The 17,836-nt window shown below is 42.1% G+C and overlaps 2 protein-coding genes across 2 annotated transcripts in view; both read right to left on the reverse strand.

Annotated features, from left to right (window-relative positions):
• llgl1 (LLGL scribble cell polarity complex component 1) overlaps nt 1-431 on the reverse strand; it is a 30,072-nt gene extending 29,641 nt beyond the window's left edge. Inside the window, exon 1 of the mRNA XM_034894409.1 lies at nt 37-431. Coding sequence (XP_034750300.1) covers nt 37-117 — 81 coding nt within the window. The 5' untranslated portion in view covers nt 118-431. The remainder of the gene's footprint in view (nt 1-36) is intronic.
• A 484-nt stretch (nt 432-915) lies between these two features.
• The window catches only part of myo15aa (myosin XVAa), a 44,691-nt gene continuing 27,770 nt past the window's right edge, over nt 916-17,836 (reverse strand). Inside the window, exons 35-66 of the mRNA XM_034894410.1 lie at nt 16,329-16,464; nt 13,359-13,721; nt 13,020-13,084; nt 12,632-12,769; nt 12,214-12,268; nt 11,485-11,632; nt 11,318-11,411; nt 11,080-11,209; nt 10,810-10,925; nt 10,453-10,512; nt 10,035-10,110; nt 9,755-9,870; nt 9,383-9,501; nt 8,846-8,987; nt 7,787-7,898; nt 7,529-7,603; nt 6,978-7,180; nt 6,530-6,654; nt 6,315-6,378; nt 6,112-6,184; nt 5,879-5,952; nt 5,644-5,726; nt 5,424-5,554; nt 5,226-5,320; nt 4,961-5,038; nt 4,670-4,766; nt 4,404-4,564; nt 3,767-3,900; nt 3,280-3,413; nt 2,867-3,000; nt 2,253-2,393; nt 916-2,038 (exon numbers count right to left, since the gene is read on the reverse strand). Of these exons, the coding sequence (XP_034750301.1) occupies nt 1,937-2,038; nt 2,253-2,393; nt 2,867-3,000; nt 3,280-3,413; nt 3,767-3,900; nt 4,404-4,564; nt 4,670-4,766; nt 4,961-5,038; nt 5,226-5,320; nt 5,424-5,554; nt 5,644-5,726; nt 5,879-5,952; nt 6,112-6,184; nt 6,315-6,378; nt 6,530-6,654; nt 6,978-7,180; nt 7,529-7,603; nt 7,787-7,898; nt 8,846-8,987; nt 9,383-9,501; nt 9,755-9,870; nt 10,035-10,110; nt 10,453-10,512; nt 10,810-10,925; nt 11,080-11,209; nt 11,318-11,411; nt 11,485-11,632; nt 12,214-12,268; nt 12,632-12,769; nt 13,020-13,084; nt 13,359-13,721; nt 16,329-16,464 (3,774 nt within the window). The 3' untranslated portion in view covers nt 916-1,936. The remainder of the gene's footprint in view (nt 2,039-2,252; nt 2,394-2,866; nt 3,001-3,279; nt 3,414-3,766; nt 3,901-4,403; nt 4,565-4,669; nt 4,767-4,960; nt 5,039-5,225; nt 5,321-5,423; nt 5,555-5,643; nt 5,727-5,878; nt 5,953-6,111; nt 6,185-6,314; nt 6,379-6,529; nt 6,655-6,977; nt 7,181-7,528; nt 7,604-7,786; nt 7,899-8,845; nt 8,988-9,382; nt 9,502-9,754; nt 9,871-10,034; nt 10,111-10,452; nt 10,513-10,809; nt 10,926-11,079; nt 11,210-11,317; nt 11,412-11,484; nt 11,633-12,213; nt 12,269-12,631; nt 12,770-13,019; nt 13,085-13,358; nt 13,722-16,328; nt 16,465-17,836) is intronic.

A 17,836-nucleotide genomic window follows, 5' to 3' on the forward strand; every position in this document is an offset into this window, starting at 1 on the left:
CCCTCTCCGTCCCTCTCCTCCGTCCCGTTACTTTACCTTGTTGAAGGCGAAAAGCTCCTGTTTTATCTTCTCTCTCTGTGGGTCGGTGCCCTGCCGACGAAACCTAAACTTCATCATCTTGAAGCCGGGCAGTGGGCAGGCAGGACTGGGGATGGGACGGAGAGGGAAACACGAAGATAACAACCCGAGGTTCTCGGCGGCCGGAGAAGCAGTGCGGCGCAGTCGGACGATGCTAAGCTAGCTAACCGAGTAGCCCATGCAGGCTGAAAGCGGGGCTGCTGCTGCTGCTGCTGCGGCTGTGTCCTCCCTCCTCTCTCCCTCCTGGTGCTGTTTAGGTCATGGTGGGTTTGACCGCAGCCCCCACCTCTTCCCAGTTCACACGGACCCCGTTGTTGTTAACCAATGAGGGCGAAGAAATCTGCGAGCAATTACTCAGAAACGCCCACACAACCCACCGCTCTGGAGGGGGATGTTCGATTTGTAGTACAGGACACACCGGATCCACGTCCTACCATAGACTGTCTATCAAGTCTATGCGTCCTACTGACATCATCAATACCCGTCGTCAATACAAGGCGTTAAACGGTGAGTCCGTTACAGATTATAATATAAATGGATTGAACATGGACAAGGCACGGATAAACATTAAACTTTTAATACAAGACAATATGTCTTGAGCCAGGTTATAGCAACAATTGGTAATTTCAACATGTAGTTCTTGTGCAGGTATGACAATAATTATAAAAAGAAAAAAGAAAAAAAAAGAAATGTAACTGGACTAAAGACGATGTGGTTACCATAGTAATTAAAAACAAGCAGTTTAGTGCCAACAGCTCACTCACTCTCTCTTCCCCCTCCCCACACACACTCAGACAGAAGCATGGCTTTTTTAAATTAATCAAATTCACATGAGAATAATTAATGCTACAAACTTTAATGTACAACATTATTTACATGCATTAGATATGTACAACAGCTATTTACACAAATGTATCATTGTACAAATAAACATCTTAATTAGTGCAGGTCAGTGATGTGGCCTTTAACTGTGTGCCAAAACATTCTGTTGTGTTTTTCATGACTTTCCTATGATTTCATGATAGCAAAGAAAATAAGAAGAAAGAAATCATTTAAATTGTGGCCTGTTGCTGTGGCTGCCTTCTCTTGTTTTCATTCTAAATGCATCTTTATAAAAAAATAGAATATCCTATGAGGGCACAATGGTTTAAGAAGATTAATCTTGCATTGAGGCACCAAGCCTAATGAAAAAGGATGTATCATGTTAAACCACAGGCATCTGTTGATGTTCAAGGGAAGATAAGGTTTTACTTAACTCTGCTAGTTATCTGTTTAAGTTTCGCACATTTCAGTTTCTTTGTAGAGAGCCAACCACCGCTCTTGCACTATCCTTGGTCATCGCAAGACCGCATTTATATTGAAAGTTGCCCTAGGTTTAATGCTAATCAAATTAGTTCTTCTGAAGTGGGGAAGTTGCAGTGAACTATCAATTATGGTCTCCGCCCTTTAAAGCAGTCATGGCAGACAAGCTATTAAACAATTTTGGCTAAAAATGTCAAACTAAAACATTAATGAGTTTGGTCTGAAAGGAAATGTATCCTTCTCGCACGTGCTGTGGGAATAATAATTTACTATTTTTATTTGCTTTTTTTAAGCAAATGCCTCCAAGGTCACTTGCTAGCTTCTCAAATGGGAATATTGCATATAAGATGCTGGTTTTCTTACTCTTCTATGATAGTAAACTGAATATGGGTTGTGGGAAATTATGATTTCAAAGTACGTCATCAACATTGTCACCGTACATTCGTCACATTACAGAAACATTAGCTTTACATATCAAAATATTCAACTTTTAAAATAGAGGTAGATACAGTACATTTATAAGGCATAGAGTGGGACTTCTCTGTGTGTGTTCGTGTTATAGCAAGGTGATTTCACTTGGCGGCAAAGTGAGTCTTTTTTCTCTGACTGACAACATGTTCTCAATGTGCATGGCGATGACTCGGCACAGCTCCAGGCCCTGGAAAACACACACACACACACACACACACACACACACACACACACACACACACACACACCATGGCATTTAAGGTGCTTGAAATGCACAGAAAAAGTACATATTGCAGCTTTCTTTGATCCGCTGTCTCTTGCACACACACACAAATACACACACACAGACACACACACACACACACACACACACAAACACACACACACACACACACACACACCTGCTCCAGCTGTAGCTGTGTGATTCGCTGGTTGAGCAGGTCTCCTATCATGATCTCCACATATGGATAACTGGAGCCTGAAGTTGGCCTCTGAGTGCGAGTTGACTGTACCTCCTTTAGAGGGAAACGCACCATGGCCTCCTAAATACACACAGATAAACCAAATAAATGTATAAATACACAAACACACAAACAGGCAAGGAACACTAGTAAACAAACTCTGAGAGATACTATTACTGAATGACAGATAGATATGCACATATTAAAAGTACAAACACCATACAGGATCTAAAGAAGCAGACAGTAATCACAACAACCAGCGGAGGGAGCCAAATGCTTCTTTTTTTGTTGTTGCAGTAACTTGCTTTCAATGTAAATGGATCAAGGCCATGTTAGATGAGTACTAAATTCATACTGTTACATTCAGCAGCCCGCTATTATTTTTTGCCAACTTGTCCTGGAATGTGAAGCATGCAACATTTCACACTTTTGATCTGTGTTTGATTGAATGGTTTGCATGTGTGTGTGTGTGTGTGTGTGTGTGTGTGTGTGTGTGTGTGTGTGTGTGTGTGTGTGTGTGTGTGTGTGTGTGTGTGTGTATGAGAGTGACATACGTGAGTATCCTTGTTGAGAAAGTGCAGTCCATTCAGATTTACGGCCAGGATGCACGGGGCATGGATGGAGGCGGAGCTACAGCTCTGGATGTAGAAGAAGGAGGAGCCGAACATGGGGAAGGCACTGACCAGACCTGGGGCAAAAACACACAAAGTGTATTTTTTTCATATGGTAGCATATTCAGGAGTCAGTTATTTTCAAGAAAAGTGAGTAACATGACATGTCAGTGTGGCTTGAAACTATTATCTTCATTACTTTCCAATGCAACTTACTAAGATCTATAGAAGAAGTAGAATAAACGTGTTATTAAATTACTTGAGTGGAATTAAAGAAAATTATAGGTGTCCATGGAACACATTGTAATTCAGTTTCAGAAATACATATACACACTCACACAGCGCTGTTGTCTTACCAAGGAACTGTGCTCGAGCCTGGTGTGGGTTTAAGGGCTGGACCTGCTGCATGTGTTGAGTTGCCATATTCAGCCAATGCTGTGAACCCTGTTTGATGTAGAACTGTGGAGGGACACACTCCTGCACCTCCCGGCTAAACACACATACACGCACACACGCACACACACACACACACACACACACACACACACACACACACACACACACACACACACACACACACACACACACACACACAACTAGTTATACCAAAGAGGCGCCCGTTATATATTCTACATGTGTAAGTGTGTTTGCTGCAGATTTGTGAAGACACAACTGTGATTGTCATATATGCATGAGTCATGTTTTGTGGGTGTTTGTAAGCATATGTGCATGCTTGTCTATGGAGGGTTAGCTTTCGGGAACCGAATGGAAAGCTCATAGCACTGAGACTGATAGTTAGGGCAAAAATGTAAGTATGTGTAGGACTTTGTATACTGTATTTACAGGGTGGGCAGGTAGACAGTGTCCTTGGCTCGGTGCTGTAGGGCAGCCAGTCTGGCGATCTGCTTCATATGCTGGTCACTGGCCTTACCTGGAGAAACCACACTCAGCAAGGCCTTTAGGTAGTCTGGCAACACCTTGAAGAGAAACACAGTTTGTAAAGGTATCGTATGTAAGTGTGTATTTTATTGCATGTCACTGATATTTCTAAGTGTGCTAATGGAAGTGAGTCTACTGTCACAAAAATGGCAAAGCTATGATTGACTTACAAGGGCAGTCAAAACGCATGTTTCAACAAAGGCAACATTTTCACTGCAGAATCCCATGAAAAGAAAAGAAGAGCATGTGGATCTAGTCCTCCCATGGCTTAAAGGGAGAAGATGGGACAGCTATTCTGCAATATGCTATGGAGGTCATTTCTACTGTGATCGTGTGAATTGTTGTAAAACCAGGACCTGACAAGCCACATTGTTTAAGAAAGAACCGTCTGAGAAGCCGTCATTGGAAAGAGAAAAGGGGGGGCACCTTCTTTCTATCTTGTAAAAAACAGCCACACAGGAAGAATATGAGTCAACATTTCAGGTTGTTTTAGTAGAAACAGGATGTCAGCTGTCCAACATTTCATACAGTAGAGCTCTACCTGATTAAAGTGCATGGTCACAAAGAGTTCGTTGTCAAGTTTTAAGGCCAGACTCCATATGACTCTCCTGAACCACAGACTGTAGTTGGTATCCACTGGCTCCGCCTCTGTAGCAATGTCCAGGATGTACTCGCGCTTGTTCAGGGGACGCACATTCTGACCTACACAGAAACACACTTGACGTATTATCGCTTTATCTATACAGTATTGCTGTATGTTGAGATTGTTTGCATTGTAGGCATTACGACATACTGCATCCTTGTTACCTTTGTGTGTGACCAAAAAGATGGCATATTCATCTAAAGCCTCTGCCCTCTGCAGTCCCATTTCATAGCAAAGCTCCTCGATGACATCCAAAGCAACCTGAAACAAAGAAATTGATTCTCAACTCAACAGTGTTGCAGTCATGTTGATCCACAAACTCAGCATCTGTTTTTGTTATGTATAAAAGTTACAATCAGGTCTAATAACTCTACAATCTCAGTTGACTTAGTGTGTGTGCGTGCATGCGTGCATGCATGCGTGCGTGCGTGTGCACGTGCACGTGTGCCACTCACAGAACACGTCTTGATTTTCAAGTGCCTTTCGATCCCACCTGGCAGCAGGAACAACTGTCTCTTGGAGCTCCGCCCAGCCTGCACACAAACAACCAATCAGAGAGAAACGTCAACCAGTATTATATTACAATACAGTTTAGATTGGCTACATCATTGGCTATGTATCACATCATTATTATTCCCTTCATTCAGATCATATGCGTTGTGGTTTCCTAACTAAATACAAGCCATATAAGAAGACTGCATGGCTGAATTAGAGACTAACCAGCATAGCTTTGAGTTCCATGCTGTTGGGAAACTGCATACGTCCGCCATATTGAAAAGTCCTCCTCAGATTCTGCTCACATGCCTTGGCAATCCCTGTCAATGAAAAGCAACAGATGGATTAAAACTAAGAACACCGTCAGATGTGTAGTGATGGGCTGTAGATTCATTTCCCTGGATGGATGAACGGATTGTCTACCTTGGTACTGCATCCCGGGGCTGTCGCAGGCGTCCTGCAGGAACTTCATCAGAAATGGCTTCATCACATCAGAGCAGCGATGAAAAGCTGTGAGGATGTACAACAGCCTCCATCCTCTCTGACAACTGTCCCTACACACAACATACACAGAACTACAAATTAAAGCCTCTACTATTAAGTTCTCAGTCAGCACGTGATGTAAAATGTAGAAGAGTCTTACGGTTTGGAGCTGGTGTTTGCAGTAACTTGCTTCATCACCTGGCAGTAGGCTTCATCCTTTATCAGGCCATGGTCGCCACTTAACTACAATTATGAGCACATGCATGAAGATAAAGGATTCGCTTTCAGGCTTGTTGTTTTCCTTTACTCTTACTTAAATACATCACATGCAAGTCAGTCTATCTCTTTATCATCTTAATAGTTATTCTAAGCCAATCACATATGTGAGTGTATACCTTTAGTATGGAGGTGACCAGGTCCTGTTCGGTTTGACCTTTCATTGGGAAGTCTCCCATGAACTTCATTATGTCTGGAGGAAAACAATCAGTCAACATGGAAACAAATAATCTCTCCCTCTTTCAAAAACCCAATCAGATCTGAATGTGTTGTTCTCTACGACAGCAAACTTTAAATTCTTCTGACTCCTATGTGCAGTATATCCATCTCTCCTTTTCTTCTCTCCTCTCACCTAAGAAGATGTCAGCAGCCACTCTGTTCATCCCGCTGTCGGAGAAGTCGATTAAAGACTCCTGGATTGGAGACTGGAGAGGCAAAACACAAAACAAGGAACAAGTTACAAGACACAATTTGGTTAAAACTAAGATAACATATGCAAGAATAAAATTATATTTTTAAATGATTATACTTATATAGCAAACTTAGCTGCTTTACCTTGGAGAATTTGACCATGTCAACAGGGTCCCTGCCTTCCTTCCCCTTTTTTGCTTTCTGATCACTAAGGGAAAAATTGCATGCAGCAGTTATGTACTGTGTGTGCATGCCAATTGAACGTGTCACAGGGAGAACCAATTTGAGCTGTAGACTTCTAAAGTGATTTCATTTTGACACATCTTGACATTTATTTAGGCAGTAAGTGTGCGTCTGACCTTTTGATCCTCTGCGCTTCTCTGAAGTACTTCTTTGCAAACTCAGCCATGTGGTACTGGCTGCTGTGCAGAGGCAGGTCGTCCAGTTGGACACTCAGACTGTCCCCATACATCTCATTTACTACCTGATAAACACACATATACAGCCACAGTTGTGAAAGATTAAGCAGCAGTGGCACTTAAAGGAACACCAAGGATATAATTATCTACAAAATATTTCCTTTTCCGCCAAACCAATATTCCCACATATACTGTATAAACATGAGCTTTTACCATAAAATAGGGCTTTTATTCATGTTGTAGTCTGAAAGTTATTGTTGCCCAGAGGCTCATTCCAATTTCTTTTTCCGGATGTAGTGTGGAAGCTAAAACTAAACCTCATGTTTCTTTGTTGGACAGTAGTAGTACACAAATGCTGTAATGGGAGTAATAACTTCCTGGTGTGCACCTCCGTGGAGAGGTCAAGCTCATGGGCAGCTACTGCTGAACCCATCGCCACGGCAATTGCAGCAGATGCAGCGACTCGTCCCTGTCTGTCTCGAGGCTCCACGCGCTCTGCAGGAAGTACAAGAAAGTCTGGAGCAGCCACAGGACGGACAAACTCGCTGGGAAACACTCCCGATTTTCCATACACTGCCCCGAACCGCCAGCCTGTACACATACAAACACACACACGCCAGAATACAAAAAAACAGAGAAGTTCATTTGCAAACACGGAAAAACAGTGTTACAAAAGTAGAAAGTGTTAAAAACAAAAACTGTCAATTTCAAAACAAAAAAAACAAAGGTAATATCTTTAAATGTTCTGTTGTGTCTAACCTAAAGCACAAAACCCCAAAATATTTACTTAATGTTTTTCAGCATTTAAGGCAAATGTTGCAAATTCTCAATCTTGGCAAAAGCCAGAAGGTAGATGTTTAGGCTCTATTAAAAAAAAACGAGAAAAAAAGAAAACAGCAAACAGACACACACCAGATCCTACTAGGATGCCAAACCCACCAAACTCAGGAGTGTCTCTCTTTAACTCCTCCAGAAGCATGACCTTCTTCCTCACTATGCAGCCGTAACGTTTGCCTGAACACACACACATATATGCACAAAGATGGACGCACGCAAACACAAACACACACAGATGGGGCATGAAGCACAGAGAAGCAGATACATACTGTACATGGCTCACAGAAGCAGAAAGCAGGTCTACAAACATAACAATGTGCCATTACTCAATGTGTGTGTTTTCGAGTGTGTGCGCCTCACCGGCCTCCAACCCATCCATGTGTTGCAGTCTGATGATGTCTCCTTTGTGGAAGCTGAGCAGACTCCTGTCCTCAGTAATGAAGTTCCTCACCGCCACCACGTACTCTGAGTCCTAACAGAGACGTGATATGTTCACATAGACATGCTGCAAAATCCCTCTGTGTCTGTGTGATTCCTAGATTACATCCATGTGTTTATTTGTGTTATTTTGTGGGAGTAACTTGTTGTAATATGACAGAAACAGAGAGCCATATAAAAAAATCATGGTTGCTGCAAGAGCCAATTAGTGCCCTTAGTATAAATAGGAACCAATCTTTGGTTCCTCGGGTGCAACCCAGAAGCAAATACAGTTTTTTACCACACGCCGACACACACACCCAGACGCACAGCAACTCCACATAGGCATACATAAAAGCAGTCATTTGTCGGGACTATTAACTTCTATCTCATGGAAATAAATATAATCAATGGTGTTAATCAAGAAAGGTAAAAAGTGCATCAATTACTCTTCCCATTGAAAGGCACCTCAGGCTTGAAGCTTGGGCTTAGCCTCTACAGTTGCATTTAATTTACATGCAGAAATTACATGAATTCTGGTTAAAATGGTTAAAACATATATTGCTGGATTGTTCTATTATTGTTTGCGTTATTTTGCTCTGTCATGATAACATTTTATTTTATATTTCTATTTTTGCATCACTTTACCTGTTTTGTTTTATTCGTTATACCAATAGTTTTATGTCTAAACCTTATTGCCTATTGTCCTTTTATTGCACTTTTTTTCCTTCCTCTGAAAATGAATGCTTTTGTGCAGAAATATAACTCTTGTAATTACTGGTCTCAATATCTGTTTAGCACCATACACTTATGGCTCTATAACAAAAATGTATCGTATATATTTTTAAGTTTAGAATTCTTTTTTAGTGTATCGTGAACGCTTAAACAGATGAAGTGTTTCTTTTATCAAAATACAATACTCAAGCAAACCTTAACACACACACACACACACACACACACACACACACACACACACACACACACACACACACACACACTGACCTTCTTAAGCTCTGTGAGGAAGTAGTCGATCATGTGCTTGACCTGTGGGGCCTTGGCCGAGAACAGGATCAGCTTCTCGTTGGTCAGGTTGAACTCTAGCATGTTCTTAGATGGAATCGACAGAAACAGGATGTCCGAGTAGCTGAGCAGGAAGGGATACGCAAAAACCAGGAAGTCAATTTCTTTACAGAGAAAGATAAATCACAAGTCAAATCACTGGGGCACTTGAACAGTCGGTTGAAAAAGGTCACTGACAGGTCTGACTATTCCTGGAGTGAGAGAAACGTTTCCAGGAGAACACTATCACCTCTTCTCATATTTGTCAACGGTTGTTCCAATACAAAGGCATTGTGTTAAAGGTGGAAAAATTGATGAGCTATGGCTGACATCTCTCTCACACACACACACACACACACACAAACACACACACACACACACACACACACACACACACACACACACACACGCACACACACACACACACACACGCACACACACACACAATGTCCATGTGTTTGCACAGTCTATGAGGCTCACCTGTAAGGCCTCAACACTCTGAAGTAGTCTGGAGCAGTTGAGCTGCTCCTCACCATCTTCAGCAGCTTGATGCCTTTATGAGACACAGACAGCACCTGCACTCCTGTCCCCACACTGCCCTGAAACACGCACACACACACACACACACACACACACACACACACACACACACACACACACATCCATATACCGACATACACACACGTATAAACAAATAAAATTGAGGTGGTTGCAGGCACACATAAAACTCAAGCAAGAGCCTGCTAAACCAAGTAAAGGAATAAGGCTGCTTTGGATTTATCATATTCAGAGTGACAATTGTTGCCCTTTTCAGTTAAACTTACACATGGCAAGAAAAAGACAAAAACTCACAGAGGCTGGGAACAGACGGGAGAAGTATATATCCCATGAGTCTCTGGCTACGGCGACTACTTTCTTCTTCATATTCTCATCATGCGTTCTGGACAGCTGATCCACGTTGTTCTCAGCTGTCAAAGACAAAATGGAACGAGGGTGTTTAAGATACCAAATCCAGAGTGTAAAGTCTTCAAAATCTTTGCATACTGTAAATGTAGATAAGTATTCTGTCTAGGGTCTTTGAGCCAATATATCACAGAGTGAAGTCATTTTGGGGTATGGGATTTATTCCTACCAAACAAAGCTTTCATCTTCTGTCTCTCCTCCTCGGTGATACGGATGCAGGCGTCCGAGAGCGTGTCATGGACAACCTGTAGAACAAATTCAGGAATAAGCTGCTAAAGTGGAAATCATTCTGGGTTCATTTATTCCTGTTGTGAATTAGTATTAGCCTTAAAGCAAACTCCAAGACCATAGTACCTAAAGTGTATTTGATGTACTCTTTAATAATAAATATAATGTTGGAATCTATAAATAAATCTCTATTTTTAGCCTTCTATTTTCAATAAATCATTGCCATGTTAACTGTTAGAATAATAATCATAAACAAGGCTCTCTTAAACTAGAAAACTAAAACTGAATAAACAAATTCCCTAATATAAATTAAATGAAGAAACAAGTACTGTAAATAAGTAATGAATACATAAATCAACCTGTCTGAAAATCAGGTCCAGAACCAGTGGATTGTTGAAGGTCTCTTTAGGATAGAAAACCTGTACGGACAAAGATCAATAATGGAAATATTTCCTTAAATCATAAACGTGATTTAGCCTTATAGCACTAATGTTGTCAAGTGGATCTATATATGTCAGACAAACAGAAATAAAAACACCTGGCAATCTTCTCAAAACTGCCACTGCAATAGTTCCTGCTACAGTAGGTGACACCAGGACCATATTTGGCCATGATGACACACTCACAAACTCACACACACACACACACACACACACACACACAGACACAGACACACACACACACACACACACACACATGGGAACAAGGAAACACACCTCTTTCCTCATGTAGAGTTTCCAGGGGACGTTGGAGTATGTGTAATATTCATCACTGGTCCTGCTGTGGAGTTGAGTCTGAATGATCTCCTCCTCTACTGGCAACTCTCTTGAGACTGCACACACGCAGACACACACACACACACACACACACACACACACACAGGTTTTTGACCACGTAATTGTTGTACACTGCATTGAGTAGAACTTTCTACCATTCTGCTGTGTATTACTGTGGATTGATGTCACATTAGTGTGTAAAAAGTTCACCTGCAGGAGGGGCAGGGCTCATGTTGGTGCTAGTTGGCCCTGCAGGGCGAGACTTGGAGACTTGACTCGTCTTGGAAACCTTAACTCCTCCATCTTCTTTACGCTGCAAGGGTGGAGGCTTCCTTTGAGTCTGACACACAAAAAAGGTTAGATATTACAGATTTAATTTTAGTTTGTGCTTGCTTGCTTGTGTGCGCGCATGTGTATGTATGTGTGTGATGGGTGCAGAGTTGGGTACCGGTTGTGGTGGGTTTGTAATCTGATCTTTAAGGATCTCCATAGCTTCATCATGCGGGTCTGACTTCTTTGCAAACAGCTTCCCATCATCTTTCCTGACACACACAAATAAGTGGACAAAGACTATTAGCATCAACATTTAGGTAAGGATCATCATGAGTGGGTTACCTTTGTGTGGCAGGACCAGCAGAAGTGGTTGTGTCAGCTGGCTGGTGCTGTTTGATGATGTCTTTGATATTGTGGCTGGGGTCGATGCGCTCCGTGTTACTCGTTGTGGATCGGACCACGTCGCCAGGAGGGGGGCCACGTGTTGGACCTGTAATGTCACTTTCTATTAGATGAAGTGCAGATGTTTACCAAATTATTCAACAGCTGTTTGATTTATTTTTGGAAAAGTTACTGAAATAAAGAACTATGTCAAAGCAGTAACAACAACCAAAACAAACACCTTAATATAAAACATTTTTCCAAAATTAGGGGGGAAGGTCTGACCAGACAGCGACAGTGAAGAGATGTGGCGAGTGGAGTGGAGAGATGGAAAAAATGGAGAGAAAAAGATGCAAACAATGCACCAAAGGTCCCTAGTCCTATTCAAACCAGGGGTAGGGGGTTCGCAGTTGGGGTCTTAACTCCTAAGCATCAGCCCCCCCCATTTTTATTGACTCTCTGTACCCAATCCCACATTTTCAATTTGATGCAGTGGGCTTTCCAAAGTCAAATCACAAATCCACAATGAATCAACATATTTCTTTCCTCTCCTTTTGGAGTTCTTGAGCAACCTTTAGATTCAGAGAACCCGGCTACAACAGCATGGGGCATTAAGCTCCACTGTAATCACAGCATTCACACCACACAGCAAATCTGCGGTTAATTGGAACCTGAGAGTGTAAAACATACTCATTTTTCGCTGAACCGCAGCAGGCTTGTACGGCGACTCTTCACTCTCTTTGGTCTGTAGAAAGAAAACAGGAAGTGTTACAGCTGACTAAGTGTGGATTGCAAGGCGATATTGATTTGCACACATGCTGGAAGGTTTTCATGTTCTCTACATCCTTGATGTTTCACTTCCGGGATTGTTTTGTTGCCGCTGGAAAATCCGCTGGATTTCACTCACTTAGGTTAGATATCTGTTGCCTTGGGCTTCCTTTGGGTTGACATTTTAAACTCCAGTAGTAGTCCATTTATGAGGACTGTAATTAACCTTTATTCAGCTCTCTGCAGGGTAAATCCAGACAGCTAGCTAGGCCCTCTCTGTCTATCTGTGTGTGTGTGTGTGTGTGTGTGTGTGTGTGTGTGTGTGTGTGTGTTTACTCACAGGGCTGGTTCTGTGAGAGTGTTGTGGCAAGTGTGAGTAATGCTGTGAGGGCGGTGACTGGGGCGCCGGGGCAACAGGGGGAAAAGAGGACAACATCTGCTGCTGGATCGCAATGGCCTGCATGGTCATCTGCTGGGCCTGCAACACACACACAAAAAAAACTATACCTTCATGCTAATGTTTAACCTTCATTTATTTCTCTCTCTGGTCTAAAGCACGTGTCGCTAGTATGTGTTATCAAATATAAACGCTGAAAAAACCTCAACTTATATTGAGTTTTAACATTTAACAGTCCCAACAATATTTTCCCCTATAGTTTTTATAACAACTAATACAAATACACCAACAGTAATATCAGAGTTGTCAAGAAGTAGGATATGTGACATACCAGAATGATGGCTTGCTGGTTGATGATGGCCTGTTGCTGTTGAGTCAGTACTGTCTGCTCCGATCCTAGAGAAGTATATGTATGCATGGACACCATGTAGTCAAGATGATTTTGTTGTAAAAAAAACACTAGAATCACACACAGTTCAGGGCAAAAGACCCAGTAGACTGCTCCACTTCAAACAAACCACACAACCATTTCACAACCTCACAATGAAATGCAAGATATGTAAAAAAAAAAGAAACTTATGGCTTTTATCTGACAGGAATTGAATTGTAACTCCACCATGCCCACAAGCTTCAGGCCAAACATGCTGGAACGCACATCTGAGCGTTGTACCTTGCACACCTGTCATCACAGGCAAGCCTGGAACCACGGGCGTGGCAGGGAGCGAGGGCACCCCCGGCAGACCGGTGCCGTCAGTAACATGGGATGCTACATTATCTCTATCAGCAGCTGGGGCGCGAGTGGGTGATGGGGTGAGTGCTACGCGTGTGGGAGAAGTGATGGTAGAAGAAGTCTGCTGGTTGTAGGTGTGTTTGGGAAGGTTGTATTGGTGGTATTGTGGCTGCGGCTGTTGTTGTGGAGGTTCCTGCTGCTGCTGCTGTTGTTGGTGTTGTTCATGGTGATGGTGGTGGGAGGGGATTGACATGGTGGGGATTGGTGGCATCATTCCTCCTGCTACTGGAAGCACTGGCACAGCTTGAAGAGCAACAGGTCAGGGAACAGGGTAAGGGTTAGGACCAGTCCTGGTTCAAGGACTCTGTTTTAAATGGACTTAATTGTTATTTTCATCCAGGGCAGACAAGACCGGACAATCTGATCTGCTATTTACCGATAAACCTGCTAAATATCAGCATGTTACAATTTCTTGTTGATGTAAACATGAGTTGGTTTGCTATTTTAACCCTCCTGTTGTCTTCGGGTCAAATTGGACCCCTTTTCAAAAAGTTTCTATATCTAAAATTTGGGTTTCTTTCAAACTAATTGTCTAAAAAAGTAACTTGGGTGGTTCCCAACAACGCTCCTCACGAGTTAAATAAACAATCAGTTTACTACTTTCATTAAATTTGGGTGTTTTTTGTAAATTTTATAGCATCTGGAGAAAAAAATATTTGACAAAAGAAAAAAATTTGGAAAAATGTACAGAACTTCCAAAAGGCTCAGGAACAGTTGACAAATGTTGAATAATTGACAAAAACTTCAGGGGAAGGACAGAAAAGGGTCAAAAAAGTAGGCCGTAACCTGATAAAAGGTTTTTCCTTTTCAATTTTGACAAAATTTGCAGGTCGGCAGGAAGACAATACGAGGGTTAACTAAAGCAGGTTTACACTGGCCTAGTAATTTAAAGAAATACCGCCTGCTTACGTCCAGAAAAGTTGTCATATTATGTTGTCAAAAAAATTAATAAGTTTAATTGTGTTAGATATTGTATTTGCAAGATTGGATCCAAAACACAATGTTTTAACATAGTTGTTCAAAGTATTGGTAAACTAGCCATCAAACTGAAAATTAGATGTCTAGAAATAAACTAAAAGGCTGTAGTTGCCTTCATCCCCTTTGCTTTTTGTCACTGTCTTCACTGCTGTTGCCCTCTCTGCTGCACCTTGTCCAACAGGGAGAGACGCCTTAGATTAATAAGTAGTTCAACATACTCAATCAGAGTTTAACATGCTGTCGGTGGTACAGTATAATGGGCGACATAAAAATGATTACATACTGTGTGCCACAGAGAGAAGCATACACAAAACAGCCCAGTTGGTTTGTTTGATAAAAAATAGTATGTGTAGCAAGAGAGGGAATGAGAGTGACAGAGGCCTAGAAATGTACATGTGAATGGACGGTTTTTATGTAGCGCTTTTCTAGTCTTAACGACTACTCGGTGCTTTACATAGTACAGGAACCAATTACCATTCACACACATTCACACACTGTGGCCAAGGCTGCCATACAAGGTGCCACCTGCTCATGAGTTAAACACTCACACACATTCACACTCCGATGGCGCAGCATCGGGGGACACTCGTGGTTCAGCGTCTTGCTCAAGGACACTTCGACAGGGGACTCTAGGGGCAGGGTTCGGACTACCGACCCGCATGATTGATAGGCGAGCCACAGCTGCTCTATACTTTATAGAGAGTAAGGCAGTCATCTGTGGTTACAGTGAATGGCTGCCCATGCATTATCCATGAGGTTAGACTGCTCTAAGCGGCTAATCAAGGTTGATGAACTGTACACCTGAACCTTTACACCTCAGTCCTGTTCAGTGTCAGTGAGGCACTAGCCCAGTTTTTTTTTTCTTCTGTCGTTTGGTTGTTCCTTCTGCACTTTGCCAAGGAACTACAGGTTGAAAACAGAATTACCCATAACATTTAAACCTTGGCCGTGTTTCCAACATTAAGGGGGCCATTTCTCTATCTAATTATTAATCAATCTGAGACAAATGCCAACTTAGAATTAACTAAGAAAAAAGGGGATTATTGATATCAGGTGAGAGAGAGACAAAATGAGATAGAGGCTTCAGCGGCAGGACAAAATAAGAATTGGGTGTAATGAAAAAAAATGGTCAAAAAAAGGAAAAGTGTAAGAAAACTGTTAAGTCTGTGCCAACATGCAGTTTAACACGGAGGAAAGTAACAAAACTAAATAATAAAAACACAAATGTAATGGAAAACGTTGGACAATCTACACTTACACTAGTTATAATTAACATACACACACACTAACCCTGGATTTACACCAACTGCGGAACGACTGCGGATTGGCTCCGCTGCGTATCGGCTCCGTGATCGACCGTCCGTCAACACACACCAGGTCCGGATACGTTGCGGAACGGCTGTCATGAGGACCCACGGGATCTTGCAAATTCATGTAGAATAGAACCACTTAACCAACAACAATGTGTTTCCATCCAGTAGAGTAGAGGGGAAACAACTCTTTGCTGTGTTTTTAAGGTGTAGTTAAGGGAAATGTGATCTGCAGTGAGCATGGTGTATTGTATTTTGAAAATGAACCGGATGTTTTATTTTGTTACTGTGCTTCACTTCCTGTCCTGCACTATACTAATGTACTACAGAGTTGTTTTCCTTCTACTCCTATGGATGGAAACAAACTGTTGTCTGTTTTGTGGTTCTATTCTACGTGAATTCGCGAGATCTCGTGGGTCCTCGTCACTACAGCTGTCAGTCATGGCTGCAGCAACAAATACGGACCTGGTGGGTGTTGATGGACGGCGGAGCCGACTAACAGCAGAGCCAATCCGCAGCTGGTCTACAGTTGGTGGAAATCCAGGGTAAGACGTTTGTTTACCTCCAGGATGTATTCCTGGTGGATAAGGTCGGCTGGGGGCCGTTTGACTCTCCCCCTCTCCTCTTCCTCCTCCTGGGATGCCTATACCTCCTCCTCCCTTCATCCTTGCTGATAAACTTCCAGTTTTTTCCACGTCCTGGTAGCCAGAGAGAAACAAGCCATAGAGATTCAGCAGATGGAAAAGGACAGTTGGAGATGTTGATAAAGTGGAGTTTGAGAGACATGAAGAGTGGCGTAAGAAGTGTGTGTGTATGTTAGAAAAAGAAGAGACTAAAGGGACAAAAAAGAGGGAGTGTATTGTAGTGGTGGATTCAGAGAACCAGTAAAGCTTTAGGAACTGAATACTCTGCAGGAAGTACCGTACACACTGGAGAAAAAGCTCCAGCACACACAAAATTCAGAAAGTCAAACAAAACAAAAAAGGAGGCAGAGTCTCCAACAAGATTTTCCGCAACATAACAAGCCGTACTGTCTCAACACAACAAAACCAAACAGCTAATTTCACGAGAAAAACGCTTTACTGCAATGATAAGTCAAAGAATAAAGTCTCACATGCAAAACCTCAGTCCTAATTAATAAAATATCCAAGCAAAATAGTCTAATGTTACCACGGAGGCAGTTTGATTGACAGCTGATCAAGAAAATAAGACGTAGGAAAATCTTAACATCAAGAGTCTCAAGGACCCTGTGTTTTTGCATTTTGTATTTGCTTGTTACAAGTCACCAATTATGGACATTAGGGTAAAATCTAAAACAGAGAAACCTAAGTCAACACCCAAAACATACCTGCACTGACTGACTTTCTTCCCGTTCCCTCCCAATGACGGGACCTCTTGCTTTTTTTGTTTTGTTTTACTAAATTCACAAAATGGGAAGCCGTTAACAGAACAGTAATCGCCCACAGAGCTGTGCATGTGCGCTGCCTGCTGTTGCGGTCAAATACGGTAGGTCACTTAGTAACCCAATCACCCCTCCTGTCTGCTCCATTCATACAAAAACAGAAGACGTGGATCACATGTTCCATCCATCTATCAACCCTCCACTCCATTCACACTCAGATGGCAGATCAGGTGGAGAGAGCATGACGTGACAGTTTTTTATGCAGAGTTGCGGATGAGAATTTCCTTTTTTTCACTTTATTAATAGATTGCTAAGCCTGTAAAATGTCAGAATGACTGTAATGGTGAGAGTTCACTAAACTCATTAAATTAAGCTTTATTTTTGGCTTTTATTTTTCACAGGACAGCTGAAGACATGAATAGGGAGAGAGAAAAGGAGAATTACAATTAGCAAAGGGCCACAGGTCGGAGTCGCACCCGGGCCTGCTGCGTTAAGGAGTACACCTCTAAATATGGGCGCCAACTCTTTGAACTGAGCTATATGGGAGCAAAAGCTTTAAAATAAAACAGGATTAGCATATTAGAGACTCCCCAGCATGCACCGTTTGAGGTTTAACACTGTACCAAAACCCTACTTTCTTGAAGTTTGATGATGGAAACTTGCTGTGT

Source organism: Etheostoma cragini, chromosome 15 (genome assembly GCF_013103735.1).
Source record: "Etheostoma cragini isolate CJK2018 chromosome 15, CSU_Ecrag_1.0, whole genome shotgun sequence".
NCBI lineage: Eukaryota > Metazoa > Chordata > Actinopteri > Perciformes > Percidae > Etheostoma > Etheostoma cragini.